Consider the following 23,207-nt stretch of genomic DNA (forward strand, 5'->3'; position numbering starts at 1 on the left):
TTAAGACGTCAATACCTCAGGTATGTCATCTGAGTCCTGATGTTGAGCACATGAACCCTAACCCTGTTATACATGTGATTAATATCAGAACTCAGATGAAGTGCATGACTTATTCTCATGGGCTAGCCTTTGGGGGGCCATATGTGAGATTTGATTGTGGGGGCCCCCACCTCGCCTCAAAACATTTTAGTGTTGCCCATCTTTATGGCGGAGAGAACACCCACACCATGAATACTGTATTACACAGCGCACATTAAAAAACGAAATGACTTAAATACAATTCTATAAAAATCATTAGCTGACAACTGACAAACTACTGTAGTAGTTAACTACTAGCTAATTATTATCATAATTTGTATGGCAACTGGCAGTACAGCTATCAAAGTGATATGACCACCATTTTCAAAAATTAGATTATTACTTCATTTGATTAAGATGGATTATTGCTTTGTATGTAATTTGTTAAAATATGTTAATTCCTCACAAAGTTATGACATTTTAAAATCCTACTAATTAGAATATACAAAACGGTTGTTAAATTCCGGTGACATTCTCTTCATAAACTCCTAAGGAATTTACACTTATATCCATAATATTAAAATTAAATTTAGCATACATATCCCTGAAACGTTTGTTTTGACTTTACTGAGTCACAGATTAAATGCCCCTCTCCCTCTCGGGTTTACGTGGCCCGCAGCTATGCAAAGGGCAAAGGGGTGTCTTTGCATTGCACCTTGTTGTTTAATACTTAGTTGGAGCTACAAAGCCGTGAATAGAAGTGTTTGATAAAGTTTGGATTACAACACGATGTAAAATACTAAACAGTGCACACTTTCACAACAATATAGACACCAAAGCGTTACGCATTGCCATTAACCATGAAACGTCCATCAGCAACTTTCTTTACCTTGAAACCCACAATAAATGGACCAGTTATCTTGCACTTTTAAAATGTGGCCATTTCAGGATATATATACGATTATCACAGACAGTAGCGTTTGCACATCAACTGCGTGCTTACATGTAGAAATGGGTGTGTTTCTGACTGGTTTTGTGGTGGAGCGCAGCGGCGTGGTAAAGGGGTGAAAGGTGATGACGATTCAGGGGCCCTGAGAGGGAAGGGGCCCAGTCGGTAAAGCCCATGCAGCAGGGACATGCAGAGGGGGCACGCAGGGTGGCCTATTGTCCTGATTGCCCCTGCCCTGACCCATGGCGCCATCCGAACCTCGGAACTTGTACCGGACCTCGGCAGCAGTCAACCCCCAGACCGCACTTCACCAAAGTGTAAAAAATACTATTTATGACATATATTAAGGGCCCTTTGATTTTCTGGGCCAGCCCTGCATGTTCTTGTGTTAATCCTGTGGTATGCATTGATAGGGTCATGACCTCCATGAAATTGATTTCTTATTCCCTATTTTTCAAAAACAATGTAATGGTTATTTATTTATGAGAGATGTATGAGAAGCATAAGTGTAATTTACCATCACGAGCGTGTCTGAAACGTCTGAAAAAGTGTTTTTGCAATTCCTATTAAATTTAAATGAGTAAAACAGAAATAAGAAAAAAGTAGACATTACTTATTTTTTGCAAACCAGGACACAAAAATAAGTAATCATTATTTCTTGAGATCCGGGAAACAGAAATAATCTTTGCTTATCTTATAGTTCTTGGCAGCTTTTCACAACTGTCACACTCACAGGTGAAGCAATAACAGAAACCAAGGGGCACATTATTTTACAGCCACTGGAATATTTGGTGCCCCCCCTGTAAATCAAGCTGTGGCTTTCCAAAAATGCCCAAATGTCTAGTGTGTCTCTCTCTCACCTGCATCATCAATCACTTTTGTCACTCTGGGGTACATTTGCACCCAGTAAGCAAGGGTGCAGCATTTTTTACAGGGCCAACATTTTAAATCAGGAAAAGAAAATAAAGAATAAATCACCATCACTAATTTATTGAAAAATCGTGTCACAGTGTGTCTCTCTGTCAGACTGTAAAAATGGGCCTCTTTGCCGTAGCCAACCTTCATTTAGTGCCAGACTTATTTACATAAAGCCAGAGCAGATTCTTAAGCCCTCTTGCTACATGTTGTCTACCTATTACTTTTTATAAACGTATAAAGAATACGTAATGAGAAGTATTGTCATATGCTATGGTATGTGTATGTAATGGTGTTGTCCTATAAGTCCTAGAATTCAGAAACAGGGAAATAAGAAATAAGATTATTATTTTTTAAAATCAGAAAGAAGGAATGAATAACCATTACTTATTTTTCGAAAACCATGAATCAGAAATCAGAAACATGACTTATTTTGCTTAAAAACTTCAAACATTAACAAGAAATAAGTATCCAGTGAGTATAAGTGAAAAAGATAAAAAGTAATCATTACTTATTTTTAGAAAAATCAGAAAGAAGCATGTAGCCATGAGGCTACTTGACTCTATTTGAATAGATTCTGGTTACAAGTCAATACTCAAACTATCTCACCCATGCAGTTTGTGGGAAACATCGTCTCACACATAAACATGGAGACATGGGCAAGGAAACCGAATTTAGAAACAAGTAACTATAGAGATTAAATGTGTCTTGAAAGAAAAGGAGAGAAGCCATGATTTAAATGATTGAAAACCACTCCCCATTGTTTCTGGCAAGCAAACTGCGTTGTCTTGTTTCCTTGTTGTCTAAAGCAGTCTAATACAGAGTATCTTTCTCCAGGTCAGAGATGGGATGGTGGCTATGTGGGGGGGGGGGGGGTTGTGTTGAATGTGTTGCAAAAAAAAAAAAGCTTAACATTCTCCACATCCACCACTGATACGCCACGGAAAACTGGCTGTTCCCCCTCTCCACTCCTCCACGGCTCCCTCTTTCTCCACCCCTCCACCCCAGTGTTTAAATGAGCCCCTATTATAATTGATGCAGACTATATAAGGTTATCAGGAGTAGGACTACATCTTGGATATGTGATGGTGCAGCTATTTCAAGTATTCAAGAACTATAAATGGCCATTTTATGTTAATGTTCGATTGGTGAATGGAAGGGGCAGTTTCTTGTGTGGAAGCAACGTGTGACATTATTGACATGGCACCGTGTGAAGGCATGTACCCGACCTGCTTGACACTGTGTGGTAACCTGGGTAGGGTCGACCCAGGTAGAAGATGCTAGTGTGAAAGGGGCTAAAGGGTGAATGCATGTAAACAGTAAGGGGTCAGTGGTAGCTGAGGGAAGAGAAGTAAAGAGTAGTGAAAAAAAACTCTCTCAGGTAAGAGGTGACTTTTATTGCAGTCATGGTAAGCAGATCAGCTTTGTTATTAGAAAGAAATGTCCAACCATCAAAGGGACATCAACAAAACACCAACGTCAAGCACCCATATCAGCCCCCAGATTCCTCTGCCAATTATTAAGCAGATGCAGAGCACTGGAGAATCACTGGCACCAAGAGAGTCCTATCATATCTTCCGCCGACTCTGAAGGGCGGAGAATTGGCCGCGTCGCTCGCTGGGGGCATGGGCGATCCAGCGCATGATGGCCTCGTCGACCACGTGGTCCTGCTGGACGTTGAGGCCCTCCTGGTTGATGATAGCCAGTAGCTGGTCCAGGGAGAGCGCCAGGAACTCATCAGAGGTCTTGGCCACGAGCCCAAAGTGGTGCAGGAGGTAACGGTAGGCCGCCTGCTGCAGCTCGGGGCTGTAAAATTCGGCAAACTGGCAGATGCCGATGCAGTTCTCTGGGCTCAGCTGGGCCTCCAGGAAGAGGAAGCAGGCCTGCATGAGGCCCAGTACTGCGAATTGATCGGCCGCGGCCAGCAGCTGCTCAACATTGTAGATGGTGATGAATACGTGGTGGGTGTAGGCGAACTCAATGATCAGCCTCATCATGTGTGCGGAGATGCCGGGGATACTGTACTCCCTCTTCTCTTTTGTTTTGGTGAACAGGACTCTGTGGAGACAAGATCAACAACTTCCTCCTCAGTCCCCCTCTACACCTGAGCTGGGAAGGGGGAATCCTGGCACTCCACAATCCACACAGCGCAGCAGGGACATCGGAGGTCCCCTTGTGCAGCAGCAGCCTATGCCCACTATCGGCCTATGTTTAAGTGCTGAAAACTTTTCTTTTACCGTCTCATCGAGCAAATGCTTTAGTTACAATGAGTTTAGTTGGAACTAAAACCTTTATAAATAAACTTGATTGCGATAATGGCAATTCCCTTATTTGGGTCTGTCTTCCCTGGCCAGAAAAATCAGGCCCTTCTTAAACATTAATTTGAATTTCACTACAGCTTTAATAGCTTGCTGAGAAATATGTGTTAATATAACAATAGCCTTATATTAACATTGTGGGTACCTAGCAGTCGCCTTAATTTTACAATATGTAAGTATCAAGATGAACACTAATAACTGTGTATATATATATATATATATATATATATATATATATATATATATATATTAACTTCTCACCGGAAGTAATTGCTGCAGCCACATAGGATGATCTTGTGGACATTGAATGCAGTGCCTTCTGCCATTATAACCGCATCGCACAGCTGCCCCTCCAATCTCAGCTCATTATACACGGTGCAGGCCGAGCTAGTCATTTTGCGATTCATGTAGCAATACTGAACACTTGTTGAAGGTCCTTCTGTATTGACTACTGCTGGTTCACTGCTGTGGAATGTTTGCTGGTAACTTTTCCTAGTGCTCTCAGAGTTCTAGAACTCAGGCTGGATTCTGACATCATGATCAGATGAGGTCATAAGAAGCCCAATGCATTTCTTTATCTCGTAACCAGGTCCGCACTTCACAGACAGCACCATCATCGTCATTATCACTACTTTCATTTGAATTGATCTTTTCTAAGAGGAATCACATTCAACAAGGATCTGTAAGAAGTGACAGTGTGGCTAAAAGTGGTCACATTTCTTACCAGCAGAAATAAAATCACAATCACCTCAAAATGTTCTAGGCTTCACAGATGAACTTGTGTTTTTCAGTAGTCTGTCTTTAAAACAGCGTCTCCAGCCCTGCTCCTGGAGAAATGACCAGGTCTTCTGGTTTTCAGTAACATTTCATGAAAACCCCAGCAGTATTGTAGTTCTTAACACACTCAAACTGGTGTGCCTGGCACCTACTATATACCCCGTTTAAAGACACTAACATCTTTTGTCTTGCCCTTTTATCATCTGATTGGCACAATTTGGTAGAAATGTTTTATAAGATCGTTGGTTTCATTAGTCAGAGGCTGCACAAAATCTGAGATTCGGGGGTTGTGAGACATTTAACATAGTGAAAACAACAGAGAGTGTTTCTGCCACTTTCTTATTTTGAAAAATAATATATAATTTGGAATTCATTCAAAATACACATGTAGGAAAAAAGTACCCCAAGGTTTAGGCACCCATCCAAATCCATTTTTTCATGCACAATGAAAAAACAAATCAAGTCCAATTGGCCTCCAAGTCTGTGGCTATGGTTCTCTCTTGGAAAAGAGTGGATTGCTCGCCCCAGGTTAGGGTGGAGCAGCTGCCCTTAGTGGAGGAGTTTAAGTACCTCTGGGTTTTGTTCACAAGTGATGGAAAGGGGGAGCGTGAGATTGGCAGGTGGATCACTGCAGTGTCTGCAGTATTGCGGGCGCTGTATCGGTCTGTGGTGGTGAAGCGGGAGCTGAGTCCTCGGACAAAGATCGCGGTTTACATGTCAATCCACTTCCCCGTCCTCACCTATGGTCATGAACGTTTGGTAATGACCGAAAGGACGAGATCGCGAGTACAAGCGGCGGAAATGAGGTTTCTCCGCAGGATTGCTAGACTCACCCTTTGGGATGAGGGATCTGGGAGAGCCTCTTAGCAGAGTCACTACTTCTCCGGATCGAGAGGAGCCAGTTGAGGTGGTTCGGGCATCTGGTAAGGATGCTGCCCGGGAGGCTTGTACCGGATGTCACGGTTTCCCCTGCTTCTACCTTAGTTCACCACCAGAGGTCTCCCAGCCCAACCTGTTTCTCCACATTCTTTCCTTCCAGGTGTACCTGTTCTGTCCTCCTCTATTACCATTGGCTAATCACTCATTCACCTAGTTCAAACCCTCTCTCCTACACAGTATATAAACCCCTCTCTTTCCCAGCTGAATTGTGAAGTCTTGCATTCTCTCCTGGATCAATTCTAAGCCTTGTTTCTTGATTGCCTAACCCTGTTTTTTTTTTTTGACCCCTTGCTTTCCTGTCTCGTTTACCCCTCTCGGATCTCCCCACAAGCCTGTTCGCTCGATCGACTGACCCTGGACTGTCCCTGTTTACTCTCTCTCGTTTGCCCTTATCGGATAATCTGCATCAACACAACGCCTGTACTTGGATCCTTTCCTTGAGTCCTTGAGGACGTTACACTGGACCTCGGCAGCAAATTAATAGGGACACCACCTTTTAAAAGTGTGACCAATCTAGTGATGATTTATGCGTTATTAATTTATTCTGTGAGGAAGTCACTTAGGGGTCTTTTCCCAGGTAGTTCATCACAGCACAGGCAAATTTGTGTGGATGGGAGTTGCTGATTTAAGAATTCACGCCTAACCTGACAATAGATCTAAGAGTTACTCTGTTGCAGTCTGGTGATGAACTTGTTACACTCACATATTTGTAGCACGTTTGTGGGACCCATCTACTGACAGCATTCCAGTTATGTAAGACATTTGGACGAATGACAGCAGAGCAATTCTGAGATGTCCAATTGGCAAGCCAAAAGCTTAGGTCAATGAAATGTCGCTTTCACTACAATATTATTGTAATGAATGATTTTCAAAGTGAAAAAGACCCATCTACATAGTTGTCAGTATTCAAGTGTAGTCCAGTCTAAATTCCATGCCTTATCATTTGAATCTCGAACAGTCGGGTTTAGTGTGATTTGATATGTGGGCAGGAATGTATACAGCGTTGAATACTTTGAAAACTTGGCCCAGACTGCACTGTGTGGCTGCCAGCAATATTTCACTTCAACATTTTCAAGCCAGAGCAGTGGAGTGACACAACAGTTGTGAGACTCTTCATAGAACAATTAGATAGTTATTCCTTGGAATGAATGGTGCTTAGTCATCTCTGCATAAGATTGTATCATAGAAATTTGACTTGCATTGCGACGTATAGCACTTTTGCAGGTTTTTTTTAAAGTAATTAATATAATTATACACTTGGCACAGAACAGTAAAAATGATGTAGTAGTGCAAAGGCTGGCACAATATTTAAGAAACTGAGCTTTTCCAAAAACTAATAATATGCAGTAGCTATAGGAAGTATTCACCCCCTTTCAACCATTTCACATTTTTATGCATTTAAATGGGATTTATTTTCCCTTTTGTTTAAACAACCTACTCCACACTTTGAGGCAAGACCATTTTTGTCATTTTTGTTAAACAGTTAATGAAAAATAAACTGAAATGTACACTCACCTAAAGGATTATTAGGAACACCTGTTCAATTTCTCATTAATGCAATTATCTAACCAACCAATCACATGGCAGTTGCTTCAATGCTTTTAGGGGTGTGGTCCTGGTCAAGACAATCTCCTGAACTCCAAACTGAATGTCTGAATGGGAAAGAAAGGTGATTTAAGCAGTTTTGAGCGTGGCATGGTTGTTGGTGCCAGACGGGCCGGTCTGAGTATTTCACAATCTGCTCAGTTACTGGGATTTTCACGCACAACCATTTCTAGGGTTTACAAAGAATGGTGTGAAAAGGGAAAAACATCCAGTATGCGGCAGTCCTGTGGGCGAAAATGCCTTGTTGATGCTAGAGGTCAGAGGAGAATGGGCCGACTGATTCAAGCTGATAGAGAGCAACTTTGACTGAAATAACCACTCGTTACAACCGAGGTATGCAGCAAAGCATTTGTGAAGCCACAACACGTACAACCTTGAGGCGGATGGGCTACAACAGCAGAAGACCCCACCGGGTACCACTCATCTCCACTACAAATAGGAAAAAGAGGCTACAATTTGCACAAGCTCACCAAAATTGGACAGTTGAAGACTGGAAAAATGTTGCCTGGTCTGATGAGTCTCGATTTCTGTTGAGACATTCAGATGGTAGAGTCAGAATTTGGCGTAAACAGAATGAGAACATGGATCCATCATGCCTTGTTACCACTGTGCAGGCTGGTGGTGGTGGTGTAATGGTGTGGGGGATGTTTTCTTGGCACACTTTAGGCCCTTAGTGCCAATTGGGCATCGTTTAAATGCCACGGCCTACCTGAGCATTGTTTCTGACCATGTCCATCCCTTTATGACCACCATGTACCCATCCTCTGATGGCTACTTCCAGCAGGATAATGCACCATGTCACAAAGGTTGAATCATTTCAAATTGGTTTCTTGAACATGACAATGAGTTCACTGTACTAAATTGGCCCCCACAGTCACCAGATCTCAACCCAATAGAGCATCTTTGGGATGTGGTGGAACGGGAGCTTCGTGCCCTGGATGTGTATCCCACAAATCTCCATCAACTGCAAGATGCTATCCTATCAATATGGGCCAACATTTCTAAAGAATGCTTTCAGCACCTTGTTGAATCAATGCCACGTAGAATTAAGGCAGTTCTGAATGTGAAAGGGGGTCAAACACAGTATTAGTATGGTGTTCCTAATAATCCTTTAGGTGAGTGTATAGGTTAGAGAAGTATTCACCCCCACTGAGTCAATACTTTGTAGAACCACCCTTGGCAGCAATCATAGCTGTGACTCTTTTGTGGTAAGTATCTACCAGGTTTTCAATATCTCAATATTCACCCATTGCTCTTGGTAATGTTGTTCAAGTTCTGTTAAGTTGGATGGGGATCATTGGTGGACAGCAATTTTCAAGTCTTGCACACAGATTCTCAAATCTTTAGGACATTCACTCTCTTGTTTACCACGCCAGTGTTGCTTTGGCTGTTTGCTCACAGTCATAGGTCTTTTGCAGACAGGAGCACGTTTACCTCAAGGATTTGTATGTATTTAATTCCATCCAATTTGCCCTCCACAAGCTTCCCAGTCCCTGCCGTTGCAAAGCACCCCCCCCAGACACAGACACCCCCTACACACAATCCAAAAGACTGATGCGATGGACTCTCCCAAGTTCAGAGATGGATAACCTCACCGTAACAAGCTGCACTTTAGTTTAACAGGCTATGGAAACTTGCACTTACTGGAAAACCCAAAAGCATCACAGGACGTTACCTTGTGACCTCCAGCACAGACGAATCAGCTATGGTTTGGATTTGATTCCAGTTTAATAACAGGGATAATAAAAATTGAGAATATTTTCCTGTAGGGGTGTATAGGCTAATTCAAATGTTTATGCTTGAGTGAGAGAGTCTGAAGAGAACACGGATGGTTGCTACACAGTCAATAGACTTATCTGTGGAGGTTTTAAACAGGCTGAAATTCAAGTAAGTATACAGGTCAAGCAAATAATCTACCTGGCATGCAGCCAGCAGCATTCAAGCCCTGAACATCTGTCTGCTTATTGAATATCTGCATGATGAGCCTTTGGGTGCAGTTAGAAGTTGCTGTATTTACTTATCTCTTGGCTGCACTCTACTATGATCTCTGTTTCTCAGTCCTGAGGTTCCTTTTTCTCTTCCGCTGACACTATCTGTATTTTAAAAATGATGTTACTACCATGTACTGATATTGATGGCGGAAAACAATACAAACTGCGAAATCTGAAATACTCTGGTCATGATTCTGTGATCTATATCTTGCTCTTTACATTTTTGGCAGAGGCCACGGTTAATCACACAGGTCCGCAAGCGCCTGATACAGCAGTCACTCCTGACTCCCCCCGATTCATAGTTTACATTCCAGTCAGTCTGCTTTTGCACTATATTCCCCGCTCTCTGTTCGCTAACTCTGAAAGCACATTGTCTAACTTGCGGCCCCTCTTGCTGGTCACAGTGGTGTTTTGACTCTGTGCCCAGCTTTTAACCAAAAATTATAGTAAGCAATCACAATGTTATAGCACAGTTGGAACCCAGTTTGTACCTTTCAAATATTAGTACCTTTAAAAGAATAAATAGTTATCTTTTTAAATTAGACTGGATATTGTGCAGCTTATCTCTGAAGATGAATCCCATTTGATTCTTCTTTCTGCTTGAAACATCACAGTCATTGACATTACATGTTGCATAATAATTGTTATTTATAATGTCCTGTTAATGCAGGAGAGTGAATAGTGGTGTTTTGTTTACGAAGCACGACTGTCATAAGACAAGAGACACCCGGCAACCAAGACTATACACATTTTAAACATGAAAAGCCTGCCAGCTAAAAGTAACTGTCTAAACTGGTAGATATTTAATATCCCAGGACTGGATTCTATTAATTTACAGCAAAGCAATTTGTGTTTGACTTGTTATTGAGAAAGAGTTAGTTGTAAACCACTAAACTAAAGAATCATTATTTCAGACTTCCTAGTTTTGAACAATTCTCACCTTTATCTCACCTAATCTTTCATTACATCAAGTACAGCTGCTGAATTGCTGCCACAGCAGGAGACTGGATTTATTTTTATTGAGCTACAATAAAGCGATCATATGCCTCTCACTTGAAAGGTCTTTGGAAATACAGACACAAACAGGGCAAAAAAATGTTCATAGTCTCAAAGTTCATCTACTAATATCTTGTGCTTTGGCCTTTTTTGAGTTCATTGTGAGTTCAAAACACCTAACACAAGTGATTCAACGAATAATGTCAATGTGCGTCTGTGTTTATAAGCCTTCCATTTCTGACTGATTTAGATCCAGTGTTGCTATCTGCACGTAGCACATCTAATGTTGTGGTTTCATCTTAGTCCCAATTGATATACTGTTTTAGCAGATAAATAACATCATGCTAATACATTATTATACATAATGATAATATATACAAACAGTGGCTCTCAAAAGTATTCAACCCCCTTGGACTTTTACAACATGAAATCAGAATGGATTTAATCAGGAGGTTTTGCCACTGATCAATACAGAAAATGTTCATAATGTCAAAGTGAAAAATATAATCTGCAAATTGTTCTAAATTAATTTTCAAATACAAAACAGAAAATAATTGAATGCATAAGTAATCACCTCTTCTGTCAATATTTGGTAGAGGCACCTTTGGCAGCAATTACAGCCATGAGTGTATGTGGATCAGTCTCTACCAGCTTTGCACATCTGGACACAGCAATTTCTGCCCATTCTTCTTTGCAAAATTGCTCAAGCTCCATCAAGTAGGATGGGTACCTTTGGTGAAGAGCAATTTTCAACTCTTCTACATATTCTCAATTGGATTGGGGTCTGGGCTTTGACTGGGCTACTCCAGGACATTGACCGTTTTGTATTTAAGCCTCTCCAGTGTTGCTTTGGCTGTATGTTTGGGGTCATTGGGGTCACTAATCTTCTCCCAAGTCCCAGGTCTCTTGCAGACATAAGCAGGTTTTCTTCCAGGAATTCTCTGTACTTTGCTACATCCTTTTTGCCCTCTATCTTTACAAGGTTTCCAGAAAAGCATCCCCATAGCAAGATGCTGCCACCACCATGCTTCACGGTAGGGAAGGTGGTCTCAGTATGATGTGCGATGTTAGGCTTGTGCCAAATGTAGCACTTAGCGTTGAGGCCGAAAAGACATTAAATCCATTCTGATTTCATGTTGTAACACAATAAAATGTGGAAGTCCAAATTAAGTCCAAAGGGGGTGAATACTTTTGAGAGCCACTATACATACATATATAGTGATCAATTTGTTTAATGCCTTTCAGTTGAGGGGCAACTTCAAAGCACTTTTAAAGTATTCTTGAATTATGGAGTTAAGTGACAACTAGGTTAGGTGAATATGGGAGAGAAATATGAAGACGAATGCTTTAATAATGTTCTTTGGGGGGGGTTGCACACTCAGATTCCTGACATTAATCTCTCAGAACTCCTACGGGAGGAACTGGAACAGTATGTGTTAGAGAGCACGAGGATGTGGTTTTACTATGAACTTGGCTGTTGGGGGTAAAGCACACATGAATGCTCAGATCATTTAGGCCAAAGTTCAGTCTCCGCTTCTAAGAAACTGTCTTGTGGGATTTGCCAGTTGTTCAATTACTTCATACTGAGGGAAATAATATAGTGTGGGTATGTTTCGCAAACGTTTTACATTCTGTATTAGTTATTTTATAATATTTTATCCTATGAAGCACTCGGTGCTGAACCTTGTGAAAGGCACTATACCAAATTCAACACAATTATTGAATTGATATGTACACAGCAGGCCAACATGTTTTGCTTCAGAATGAGGTCCATACTGACTGGGGGAGAGCACAGAACTGTTTCGCTGTGCTCTGGATTACCATCATTGTGCAGCTGCTGACAGATATCGAATTCCTTTAAAAAAACATATGGCAGCACCGTGGAATCTGTCTCCGACGCATATGGCAGCTAAACAATTTAGATTTGGATCAATCCCAGCACTGCTGTGAAAACTAGCGCTGGGTCTGAAAAGGTTGTGACTACTAATACATAAATTCTCCCTTAGCGCCACCTACTGTAACCATTGCTGGATCATTTTGATTGTTTGGAGGGGTAATATCAGACACCTCGTTGGCTTCCCCAGGCTACGCAGACCTGGAACTGGGATGGAAATTCAAATTAAGAAACAGCATAAGGCTTCAAAGGAGAGAGAGAGAGAGAGAGAGAGAGAGAGAGAGAGAGAGAGAGAGAGACAGAGAGACAGAGAGAGACAGAGAGAGACAGAGAATTTCCTTCCTGCTTTTTAAATTCCCAAAACATTTGGAAAATCAAGGCATTGGAGGTAGTAACAAATTAATAGCTTTGTACGGTATCTAGCCACATCAGAAATTAGCACCTAACATTATAGCTTGCCATTAAGTAACTTTAAGTTCATGAAAATAATAAAAAAAATAAGTAAATATAGAAAAAATAAGTTCTTCATAATACACTTTTTTCAAAACTGTCACAACAAAGTTATGTCAGGGGGAAGTACAAATTGTGTATGTATTAAGAGAAAGGATAGATAGGTATGGAGTTTATTTTATCAAACTGTCATTATACATAATGTTACATAGTACATTTTTCTTTGAAATATCAGTTCACTGAACCCAAATTTCTTCAAACAATGCACCTTTTCGTATTTCTCTCATTCTGACATGTTAATTGGTTCACCAATAGACCATTCTGAATACATGTTTTACTCTATGAAGTGCATTGCAAAAGTATTCAGACCCTTCCTATGGTATCCCATTTTGCAAAATTACATTTCAATTACTTCAATGATCAAACTGAAAACTTCTAAGGTTAAGCTAAGTAGCCGTAAATGTGTGCAAGAACTACATTAAATATGTTGATTGCATAAGCATTCAGACCCATCAACTCAATATTTGGTGGAAGTACCTTTGGCAGCAATTACAGCCCCAAGTCTTTGTTTAGTCTCTAGCAACTTTGCACACCGGCTTGATGCAATTTGTACCCATTCTTCTTGGATAATTTGCTCAAGCTTTCAAGTTGCTTGGAGATCGTTTATGGACTAGAGTTTTCAAGTCTTTCCACACATTCTCCATATGATTCATATCATACTCTGATTGGGCCACTCAGGGACATTCACTTTATTGTAAAATGTAGCTTTGGCCTCATGCTTTGGATCATTGTCCTGCTGAAAGGTGCATTTTCGCCCTAGTTTTAAGCCTTTAGAAGACTGAAACAGGTTTTCCTCTTGTGTTTTTCTTTGAAAGTGTGGTGTTGGCTGTGTATGAATTCCTTTTTCAAAGTGTCATGACTGCAGTCTTTAAAGCAACAAAATGTGAAAACTGTGAGAGGTTCTGAACACTTCTGCAAGGCACTGTATACAGTGATGTCCTTACACTTGTAATGTTGTGTACACAGACATAGACCACTGTCCATTAGCACCATGGATAAAGCTGTCCATTCAATAATAATTACTATGAGCAATCCTGGGATTTTGAGTCATATGAGGGGCTGCAGTGTTTTTGTGTGTGTCTGTCAGTATGTTGGGCAGCTCATTTGGGGATCTGATGTATGGGGGGAATTATCTTCAGGGGTCAAAGGATGCCCCCACGTGGGAAAGGTGTAGAGCAGTGACTGGGGAGAAGGGATGCCTCGGCCCGGCGTGTGTAAGACTGATTGTAGAGTCGTGAGAGAGGGATGCTAGAGATTGGTGCTGAGGCTGTTAGAACTGCTTTTCCTTGCCAATAAAACTGTTTATTACTCTGTTTACTTCTTATTTATATGCAAAATGGGGAATACAGTAGCAAAGAGCCTAAAACACTACAGTGTTTATTATTATTAGACTGCCAACAATGACACTCTTCTGGAGCAGAAATAAAAACATGCAAAATATTAATTCAAAACATCAACATGTTTTTTCAGATTTTAAGTTTAAGTTTAGTGAGACATAAATACAAAAAAACAGATAAATATATGTATTGGTTTATTAAGTTGTGTATTTATCAATATATGTATATATATAATTTAATATAATTTGGCTATGAAACATGGATAAATTATGCTTTGAAAATTCTTAGATTTCCTCATAGCAGATGTTGTATGGTGTAACACATTTTTGGTAAATTACGATGTTCAATTAACAAAATAAATGTTCTCTATGTCATACATGATACATTTAATTGCAGTACCCCTAGATGGAGCCATTCCTTACTATTTTAATTTGGCTTTTTACAGCACATTTGTCCACAATACAAACACTGACCAGATGCAACTCGATATTTGTCAAAAGTTTATTTATAATGCACAAAAGACAAATAATTAATCCATTTGTATTCATAAATTTACATTAATTATGTTGATCTATACTGTTTATGATGCAACGTGTTTAAGAGGCTATAAGTACTTTGTAATTTGATGTTTGTTTGTGCTTCATTCTTTAATATTTAGTTACTGCTTAATTGTATTAAGAAAAACAAACATTTAGAAGGTGCCCTGCAAAGATATTTAAGAATATAATCTCACAATTTCAATTAAAAAAAAAAAAAATATATATATATATATATATATATATATATATATATATTCATTGACAGTCCAAATTTGAGGATACATGTAAATCTTACCAGAAGATAGGAAATGTCACAGTACATAAAATATTGACTTTGGGGGGATATTGTAGGCTTATTAACCATGCTAAGAGATACATTTTAGTTTAAATTTACCCCCAATTAGTCTGACAGAGAGTGGAGAGTACGCCTTATCATCAAATCAAGGAAGTAGATCAACTATAATGCCTTTGTATCCATAATTAAGCCATAAGTCATTCGCAAGGAAGGGTGATCTGTGCGGGAAGGAAAATCCATTCAGATTGAGACAGCTGGTAGGGAATCGGCTGTGATTCTTGATGTGGATTTGGCTTCTTTAGGAATCAAAGTTGAAAACATCCACATCCCGAATGTGTTAAGATGTCGGGAACAGAAACAAGTTCAAACAGTTTGAGAAAATATCTTTATAACCAGCACATACTCCAAACGAATTCATCACCATACAAACTATTAAACATTTCAAGCTTATCCCTTATCCCCTTGGCTTGAGGGAAGGATAAGGAGAACAAAACTAGCTGACAAAGCAAGGACCTTTCAAAGCATGAAAGCTTGGAGTTGAGTACTAGACCTGGATAATGTTGACACAAGGAGGGGACTATAGGGGACTTGGAGGGATGCAATTTGGCATTATGGCAGCAATGGGAGTCCCTTTCTCCTCTTGTGCTGGGATGGGTTGTTTTGCTGCACCGATTGGCTGATTGTTATAGGCACAGCAAGAGCTGGACTTACCCGTTTTCTTGCACTGCAGTGTTGGAAAGCAGAGTTTCCAGGAAAACACGTAACTATATAAACAAAAGCAGTTGATATGGAAAAGAAAAATGAAAACCACTAAAAGAGAATGACTGACAGGCATGATGCAGAGAGAGAGAGAGAGAGAGAGAGAGAGAGAGAGAGAGAGAGAGAGAGAGAGATGTAACGGGGGGGGGATAGTTTTGAGGCCAAGAAAATAACAGTTACATCTAGAAGGAGCCCTGAACTGAAGCGACTGGTGAAAAGATTAGTGCTGAATAGTGTTTTGAATACAATACTGAATTTCTTTTTCAGCCGCTAAAGGAATCACTAATGTGAGCGGGAGATATTGACAATATGTTGTACGGTCAATATGATAAAACATGAAGATGGGTAATGTGAAAGTCTGGAAGTCTGTGGTACCATTACTACATCTTCACACCTTCAATACTTTCTGCTCCCAATCTTCAACAGCATGCAATAGCCCCAGGGAGATGAATTGTGGGTAGTTGTTTTGGTTTGTTTGTTTTCAACATGGAGATCTTAAAACCGGTTGCCAGACTATACCTCACTGACTTGATTGAAACAATTGAAACCATATCCCAAATTCTAGAAGGTTTTGGGGGGAAATAATAGAATACTTAGAAATAATACTAGCATATTTCATCAGTAGATATTGTAAGGATCCAAACATTGATCTGAATATGCTTAAACAACAACAACAAAGTAGCATATACACCGATCAGCCATAACATTATGACCACTGACAGGTGAAGTGAATAACACTGATAATTTCGTTATCATGGCACCTGTCAGTGGGTGGGATATATTAGGCAGCAAGTGAACATTTTGTCCTCAAAGTTGATGTGTTAGAGCAGGAAAAATGGGCAAGCGTAAGGATCTGAGCGACTTTGACAAGGGCCAGATTGTGATGGCTAGGCGACTGGGTCAGAGCATCTCCAAAACTGCAGCTCTTGTGGGGTGTTCCTGGTCTGCAGTGGTCAGTACCTATCAAAAGTGGTCCAAGGAAGGAAAAGCGGTGAACCGGCGACAGGGTCATGGGCCGCCAAGGCTCATTGATGCACGTGGGGAGTGAAGGCTGGCCCTTGTGGTCCGATCTTAAAGGATCCGCTGCTAACGTCTTGGTGCCAGATACCACAGCACACCTTCAGAGGTCTAGTGGAGTCCATGCCTCGATGGGTCAGGGCTGTTTTGACGGCAAAAGGGGGACCTACACAATATTAGGCAGGTGGTCATAATGTTATGGCTGATCGGTATATATATATATGTATTAATATATGTAGGTTTTATTTTCTTTCTTTAATGACCCATTGAAATGTTACAGGAGAAGCTTGACAAAAGTGAAAAAGAAGATTCAGTTACACATGTGGCCTGGGTGATATTGTGTATGAATGTGAGAAATCACACCACAAAACTTGGGTGACATAAAGGGTTAGCTGCACTTTCAGTTGAGTAATCTACAGCGCTGTTGTCAAGGTTACTGTTATGCACTGTTACATGCATGCTTTAAAGTAACAGGAAGTCCACCAGCTGAAAACAACAACCGAAACCAAAAGACCAAAGACAGGTCTTCTCCACTCACTACTGACACAGAGTGCTGGTGCGTCAGGAGGATTTGAGTTTTGCAATTCAGTCAGACACATATTGTTTCCCAAAAGGCAAAAGAGCAGCGTGTAAATACAAATAGAAATGTAGAACCTATTGCAAATATGAAGAGGTTATGTTTTGGTTGAACAATTTCCCTGCACCTCTTCTCTTAAGAACATAAGAACATAAGAAAGTTTACAAACGAGAGGGGGCCATTCGACCCATCGTGCTCGTTTGGTGTTTATTAATATCTAAGTGATCCAAGGATCCTATACAGACTATTTTTAAATGTTCCCAAACTTTCAGCTTCAGCCACATCGCTGGGGAGTTTGTTCAGATTGTGACGCCTCTCTGTAAAGAAGTGTCTCCTGTTTTCCGTCTTGAATGCCTTGAAGCGCAATTTCCATTTGTGTCCCCGGGTGCGTGTGTCCCTGCTGATCTGGAAAAGCTCCTCTGGTTTGATGTGGTCGATGCTTTTCATGAATTTGAAGACTTGGACCAAGTCCCCACGTAGTCTCCTCTGTTCCAGGGTGAAAAGGTTCAGTTCCTCAGTCTCTCAGTAGGACATTCCCTTCAGACCTGGAATAAGTCTGGTTGCTCTCCTCTGAACTGCCTCTAGAGCAGCGATATCTTTCTTGAAGTGTGGAGCCCAGAACTGCACACAGTATCCAGATGAGCTCTAACTAGTGCATTGTACAGTCTGAACATCACTTCCCTTGTTCTCAATTCTACACTTCTGACAATATACCCTAACATCCTGTTTGCCTTTTTTATTGCTTCCCCACATTGCTTGGATGGAGAAAGTGAGGAGTCCACATAGACTCCTGGGTCTTTCTCATGCATTACTTCATCTAGATCTGTTCCTCCCATAGTGTAATTATAGTGGACATTTTTGTTACCTGCATGTATTACCTTATTAGTATGATGGTGATGCAGTATTTGTATAAGTAGTAGTTGTAGGCTAGCAGTAATAGTAATAACACCATCAATAAAATGTAGTAATTTAGTTGGCTGACCCCTTTGTCAAATGCTGTAAAATACTGGATGTTGTATAATGGACGGGCGGCACAGTGGCACGGTGGTTGGTTAGCTCCAGGGTCCTGGGTTTGAGTCAAGGCTCGGGGTGCCTGTCTGTGTGGTGTTTGCATGTTCTCCCTGTGTCCATGTGGATTTTCCCCAGGCACTGTCCAAAGACATGTGGGTCAGGTTAATTGGCTTCTCTAAATTGCTGTGTCTGTGTGTGTTGCCCAGTGATGGACTGGCATCATGTCCTGGGTGTATTCCTGCCCTATGCCTGCCAGGATTGGCTCTGGCTTCCCCGTGACCCTTGCCTGGATAAGTGGTTTCAAAAATGGAGGGATGTATCGTGGATCAAGAGAGAACAGCACTACTGATGGATAAATATATCAATTCATACATACTTATACAAAAGTTAAACTGCACTGAAATGAAGATACCTTTAGCACATAGAAGAGTTCTGCATGTTTTAATAGCTTCAGGAAATTGAATCAATGTTCCTGCCCTTTAAAGAATCAGTTATGTTCGGAGGCAACCTGTTCCAACTTGAATCTACACTCCTGTGTCAACTATGGAGCAGCATGTCAAGAAAGAAAGCAAACATGAGAAAAAAAATTAATTGAGTTCAAAACACAACTCTAAAATGCTGCCCAACAGGTCGAGCCGGATGCAAACAGATTGAAACCAAGTCAAAGTCAAGGGATTGTTTTTTCAACTGAATACAAAAATACAACAGAAGTTGCAATTAATACATGCAAATTGTTCAACATGTCCCTGTTTGTATTCCCTAAATAAAACCACAGCTAACGATTGAAGTGAAAGAATGTCATACAGATTGTAGATTTCTAATTTATTAATTTAAATATATATATAAATGTAGGATAATGGAAAAAGTTAAATTTAGTGTAGATCTGACTACACACAGCAAGAACGAAGTACTAGCTTATAGGAGCAGTTTGTGTCATCTTTTTCTCCCCCCATTTTAGTGTTAAAGGCTACTAGACTCTGTTTGTATATAGTCTGGTTACAAGTCATCACTCAAACTGTCTCACCCATGCAGTTTGTGGGAAACATCGTCTCACACGTAAACATGGAGACATGGGCAAGGAAACTGAATTTAGAAACAAGTAAATATAGAGATTAAATGTGTCTGAAGGAAAAGGAGAGAAGCCATGATTTAAATGATTGAAAACCACTCCCCTTTGTTTCTGGCAAGCAAACTGCGTTGTCTTGTTTCCTTGTTGTCTAATTAAAACAATCACATGGAAACACTGTAGTGTAGCTGTCACTGTTTAATTGCCACCATTAGCCATGTTACTGAAGACTCGTGCAGAGCCCCAAAAAACTAAATTTTGAGTTGTTTGTTCCAATTTCCTGCACTCCCTCAACATAGAGGTAATTCTCTGTAGTTGGCATCTAAAAATAAAGAAATGGTGCTGACAGTACTGTTTTTGTCTGTGACTCTCATATCTTTTTTAATAGGATTTTCCTTCACTATATCTATCTCAGAAAACACTATGGAGCCTGTTTTGTATTTCCCTGGGACTAAATCACTGCAAAGAGAGTGCAGAAACCCCAGCAACTGCTCATTAGTTGTTGTGAATGGAGAGAAAGATCATTCAGATGAATCCCAGGGCTCCCAATTGAGGAGCAGCTTCTTGGCATCAGGAACTAACTGACTTTCAGAGGATGGGAGCTGCAGCAGACAGAAGCCACGAGAAACAAACAAACAAACAAGAAACTGGAGGAAACAATAGATAAACTTGTTCTTATGTGATGTATGTACATGACTCATTTCTCTCTCTTACCTGTGAATTGTAAGGCCCAATTTTGCGGTCACCAATGCCTGTCTAGAAGAGACATAGGTAACAACAAATTTGAAACATCTCAAATACATTTAAAGTGCATCATAATATATTGCATTCCTTTTCCACGGATGTAACTGTCCTTTCACGTGTGTTGCACTCCCAAAATAATTTCCTATACTGTATTGACCCTGTATGAAATTAGTCTTGTGTAATTGTGTAATATAAAAGAGGAAAAACTATATAATGGATTTAATAAGGTCTATATACTGTATATTGTAGAATGCCAGAAATATTTTAATTTTATTAATGCATATTGAACTGAGTTTGAATTGATAATACTGGAAATATTTGTGTTGGATCTGTTGCTATAACAGTCTAATACAGAGTGTCTTTCTCCAGGTCAGAGGGGAGGGTGGTGGCTAATACAGACTCCCACTGACTGAAACAAAACACCAGACCATTGTCACACCACTGGACATGCTTTCATCCATCGCGGCGAGTGCCCCTGCTGCAGTGAACATGATTTATTCGGCTTGACACTAATTCACAGGGCAACCATCAACACTTCTGAGCAGCGGGATCTGACCCCCGATCATGTCCACAGTCTCCTGATTGTTGAAGGTGCTCAACATTCTCCACATCCGCCACTGATCCAACACCGAAGACTGGCTGTTCCTCCCCTGCACTCCTCCGTTGGCTCCCTCTTCCCCCACCTCTCCCTTCAGTGTTTGAACGACCGACCCCCTGCAGTCAGCACCCCCCAGCCCCTGACTGACCACCTCCCAGTGTGCTCAAGACACACCTGTGCTAACTCCCCCAACAATGTGGCACTCATACCTGAATGCACTGTTTAACTCCGCACCTCAACGCTCCCTATTATTGCTACTTATCTTATCTGTACTCAAGCTTGCCTTATGCATTGCCTATTTTAACTGCTGTGATACTGTTGATTATCATGCCTGCTTTGACCCCTTGCATGTAGCCTTGATGTCACTCGTGTCCGCTTTACTGAACCTCTCGTAAACAGAATGTACGTGCAAATAAGAGTTTTCAGACGAGAGATGTTGAAAGGCGAATGATAACTTTAACGTTTTACCTGCTTTTTTTGCACTGTCACTTTAGGTCCGAGAGGATGTGGCTAGGGCTTTGGCTGAGTAAATAGGATCAGGTGATTCCCCTACATCTTTGTGTTGGACTTTGAATGGCAATAAAGAATATATGAAGCACACCCTTTGCATGTACTGGTGAATTTCGCAATCATGAGTAAAGGGTTATTTACATAATTCTTTTATTTTTCACTTCTGTGTAATCGAAACTCATTCAGGAACGCATACCCTCTAAGTACAGAGTTGCGTAACAGACTTTTATAAGGTCTATATCAGTTAAATATTTAAACTACATCCATGACGAACATACAGTAGCCACTACAGGGTGACCACTTGCACCTGTAATAGTAGGACACATTGACATAGAACAAGCTTTTCATGTTGTCCTTGTTATCTGATACATTTATATTGTTGGTTAATTGCTGAGTGTAGCACAATAATATGATTTTATTTCCCAAACTGGAAAAATTTGAAAGCTTCTTGAATATTTCAATTCAAATTCTTAATTTTTATATCATATTTATTTCTGATTTGTTGTTTTGTTGTCCCAGTCTTACTATATCACCCTACATTTGCACAGACTCTCCCAATCCAAGCTAATGTGTTCATCTGTGAAAGGAAGTGGAACAGACAGCTGATTACTTATTTTGTTATCAGTTAGAATATATATTATTGTGATGCCGCCCACAGTAATTAAGACACAATATCAATTAAGCAAAGGCTTGACAATCAATCCACTCTCTAATGTATTTCAGTTTATGGTCAGATGGGCAATTTAGAATCATCCCAGCCTTATCATATATGATATCTTTTCAAACTGGGCCTGTCAATATCACTGGAAAGAGGAAAGGACTTTTAATGTACATAAATGTTATTTTTCAATGGGGGCTTTTCCCCAACTGTATTACTTTGATTCCAGACCTTTTCCAAAGGAGAATCCATTTGTACATAAAACAAACAAATTAATAATAAATAAAATACAGAATGGAGTCTGTATTCTGTCTAATGTTTCCTTTCTAACTGCCACCCATGCATGTAATTTAGAGCTGTCCAGCAGAAAACAGTACATTGCCCAGAGTCCTTAGTTATCGGTAATTGAATCAAATAGGCCTTATATTATTTCATTAGGATTTGATTTACATGCCTGTTTAACAAGCTTGCAATGATTGCTGAGGGGGAGAGTGTTGTAGGAATCGAACATACATTTATCAATGAAGAAATAATACAGATCACAGCAGACAAGTACACAGAGTACAGCAAAGGCAGAACTGATGCAAAGACTTGATGGATGAGTCAGCTTTTATGAGATTTAACCCCTGTCCATCTCCACCTTCCAGAGTAGCCAATGGCAGCTGCCTATTAGCATACAAGGTGACAATTGAACCCTTATCTCTTGAAGGGAATTAATCACCCCTCCAAAAAGCATTAGACAGACTGTCTCTTCACTGATCTTTTGATATGCTATTGATACAAGACAGGTAGACAGACCGTCTCCTCATCAGCCGTTTGTTAAGCTGTTAATAACAATAACAGAGACCCCCTGCCCTTCTGTGTTTACCCCCTGTGAATCGGGACAATAACCACAAACATTTGGGTAGACTGCAGCTTAAACTGTGGCGTTTTACTAGGGTGGAATTTCCCCCCGTCTCAGATTGTTTTATTCTTTACTCATTTAGAAATCTTTCTTTATGAGCAGAAGAAAAACGTTTTGTTTGGTTCTTTTCAACTGTTGTTTCCTTGTACAGTTAGTAAACAGCATAGTGTCCCAAATGTAACTTATCCTAGCTATCCTCTAGTTATCTTCTTATCCTATATAGGTCTACTAATGGGGATTCTATTATTGTGTATGGAAAGTTTGTTTAATCTATTTTGAC

At 40.4% G+C, this 23,207-nt stretch overlaps 1 protein-coding gene across 1 annotated transcript; it reads right to left on the reverse strand.

Moving 5' to 3' along the window:
- Positions 1-3,259: 3,259 nt before the first annotated feature.
- Positions 3,260-20,718, reverse strand: LOC136765066 (kelch-like protein 10). Its single transcript, XM_066719538.1, has 4 exons — positions 20,686-20,718; positions 20,228-20,269; positions 5,811-5,956; positions 3,260-3,940 (listed from the first exon to the last, which is right to left on the reverse strand). The coding sequence occupies exons 1-4, from the start codon at positions 20,716-20,718 to the stop codon at positions 3,451-3,453; spliced, it is 711 nt and encodes a 236-aa protein (XP_066575635.1). The 3' UTR covers positions 3,260-3,450.
- Between the last annotated feature and the right edge of the window lie 2,489 nt (positions 20,719-23,207).

Source organism: Amia ocellicauda, chromosome 12 (assembly GCF_036373705.1).
Source record: "Amia ocellicauda isolate fAmiCal2 chromosome 12, fAmiCal2.hap1, whole genome shotgun sequence".
NCBI lineage: Eukaryota > Metazoa > Chordata > Actinopteri > Amiiformes > Amiidae > Amia > Amia ocellicauda.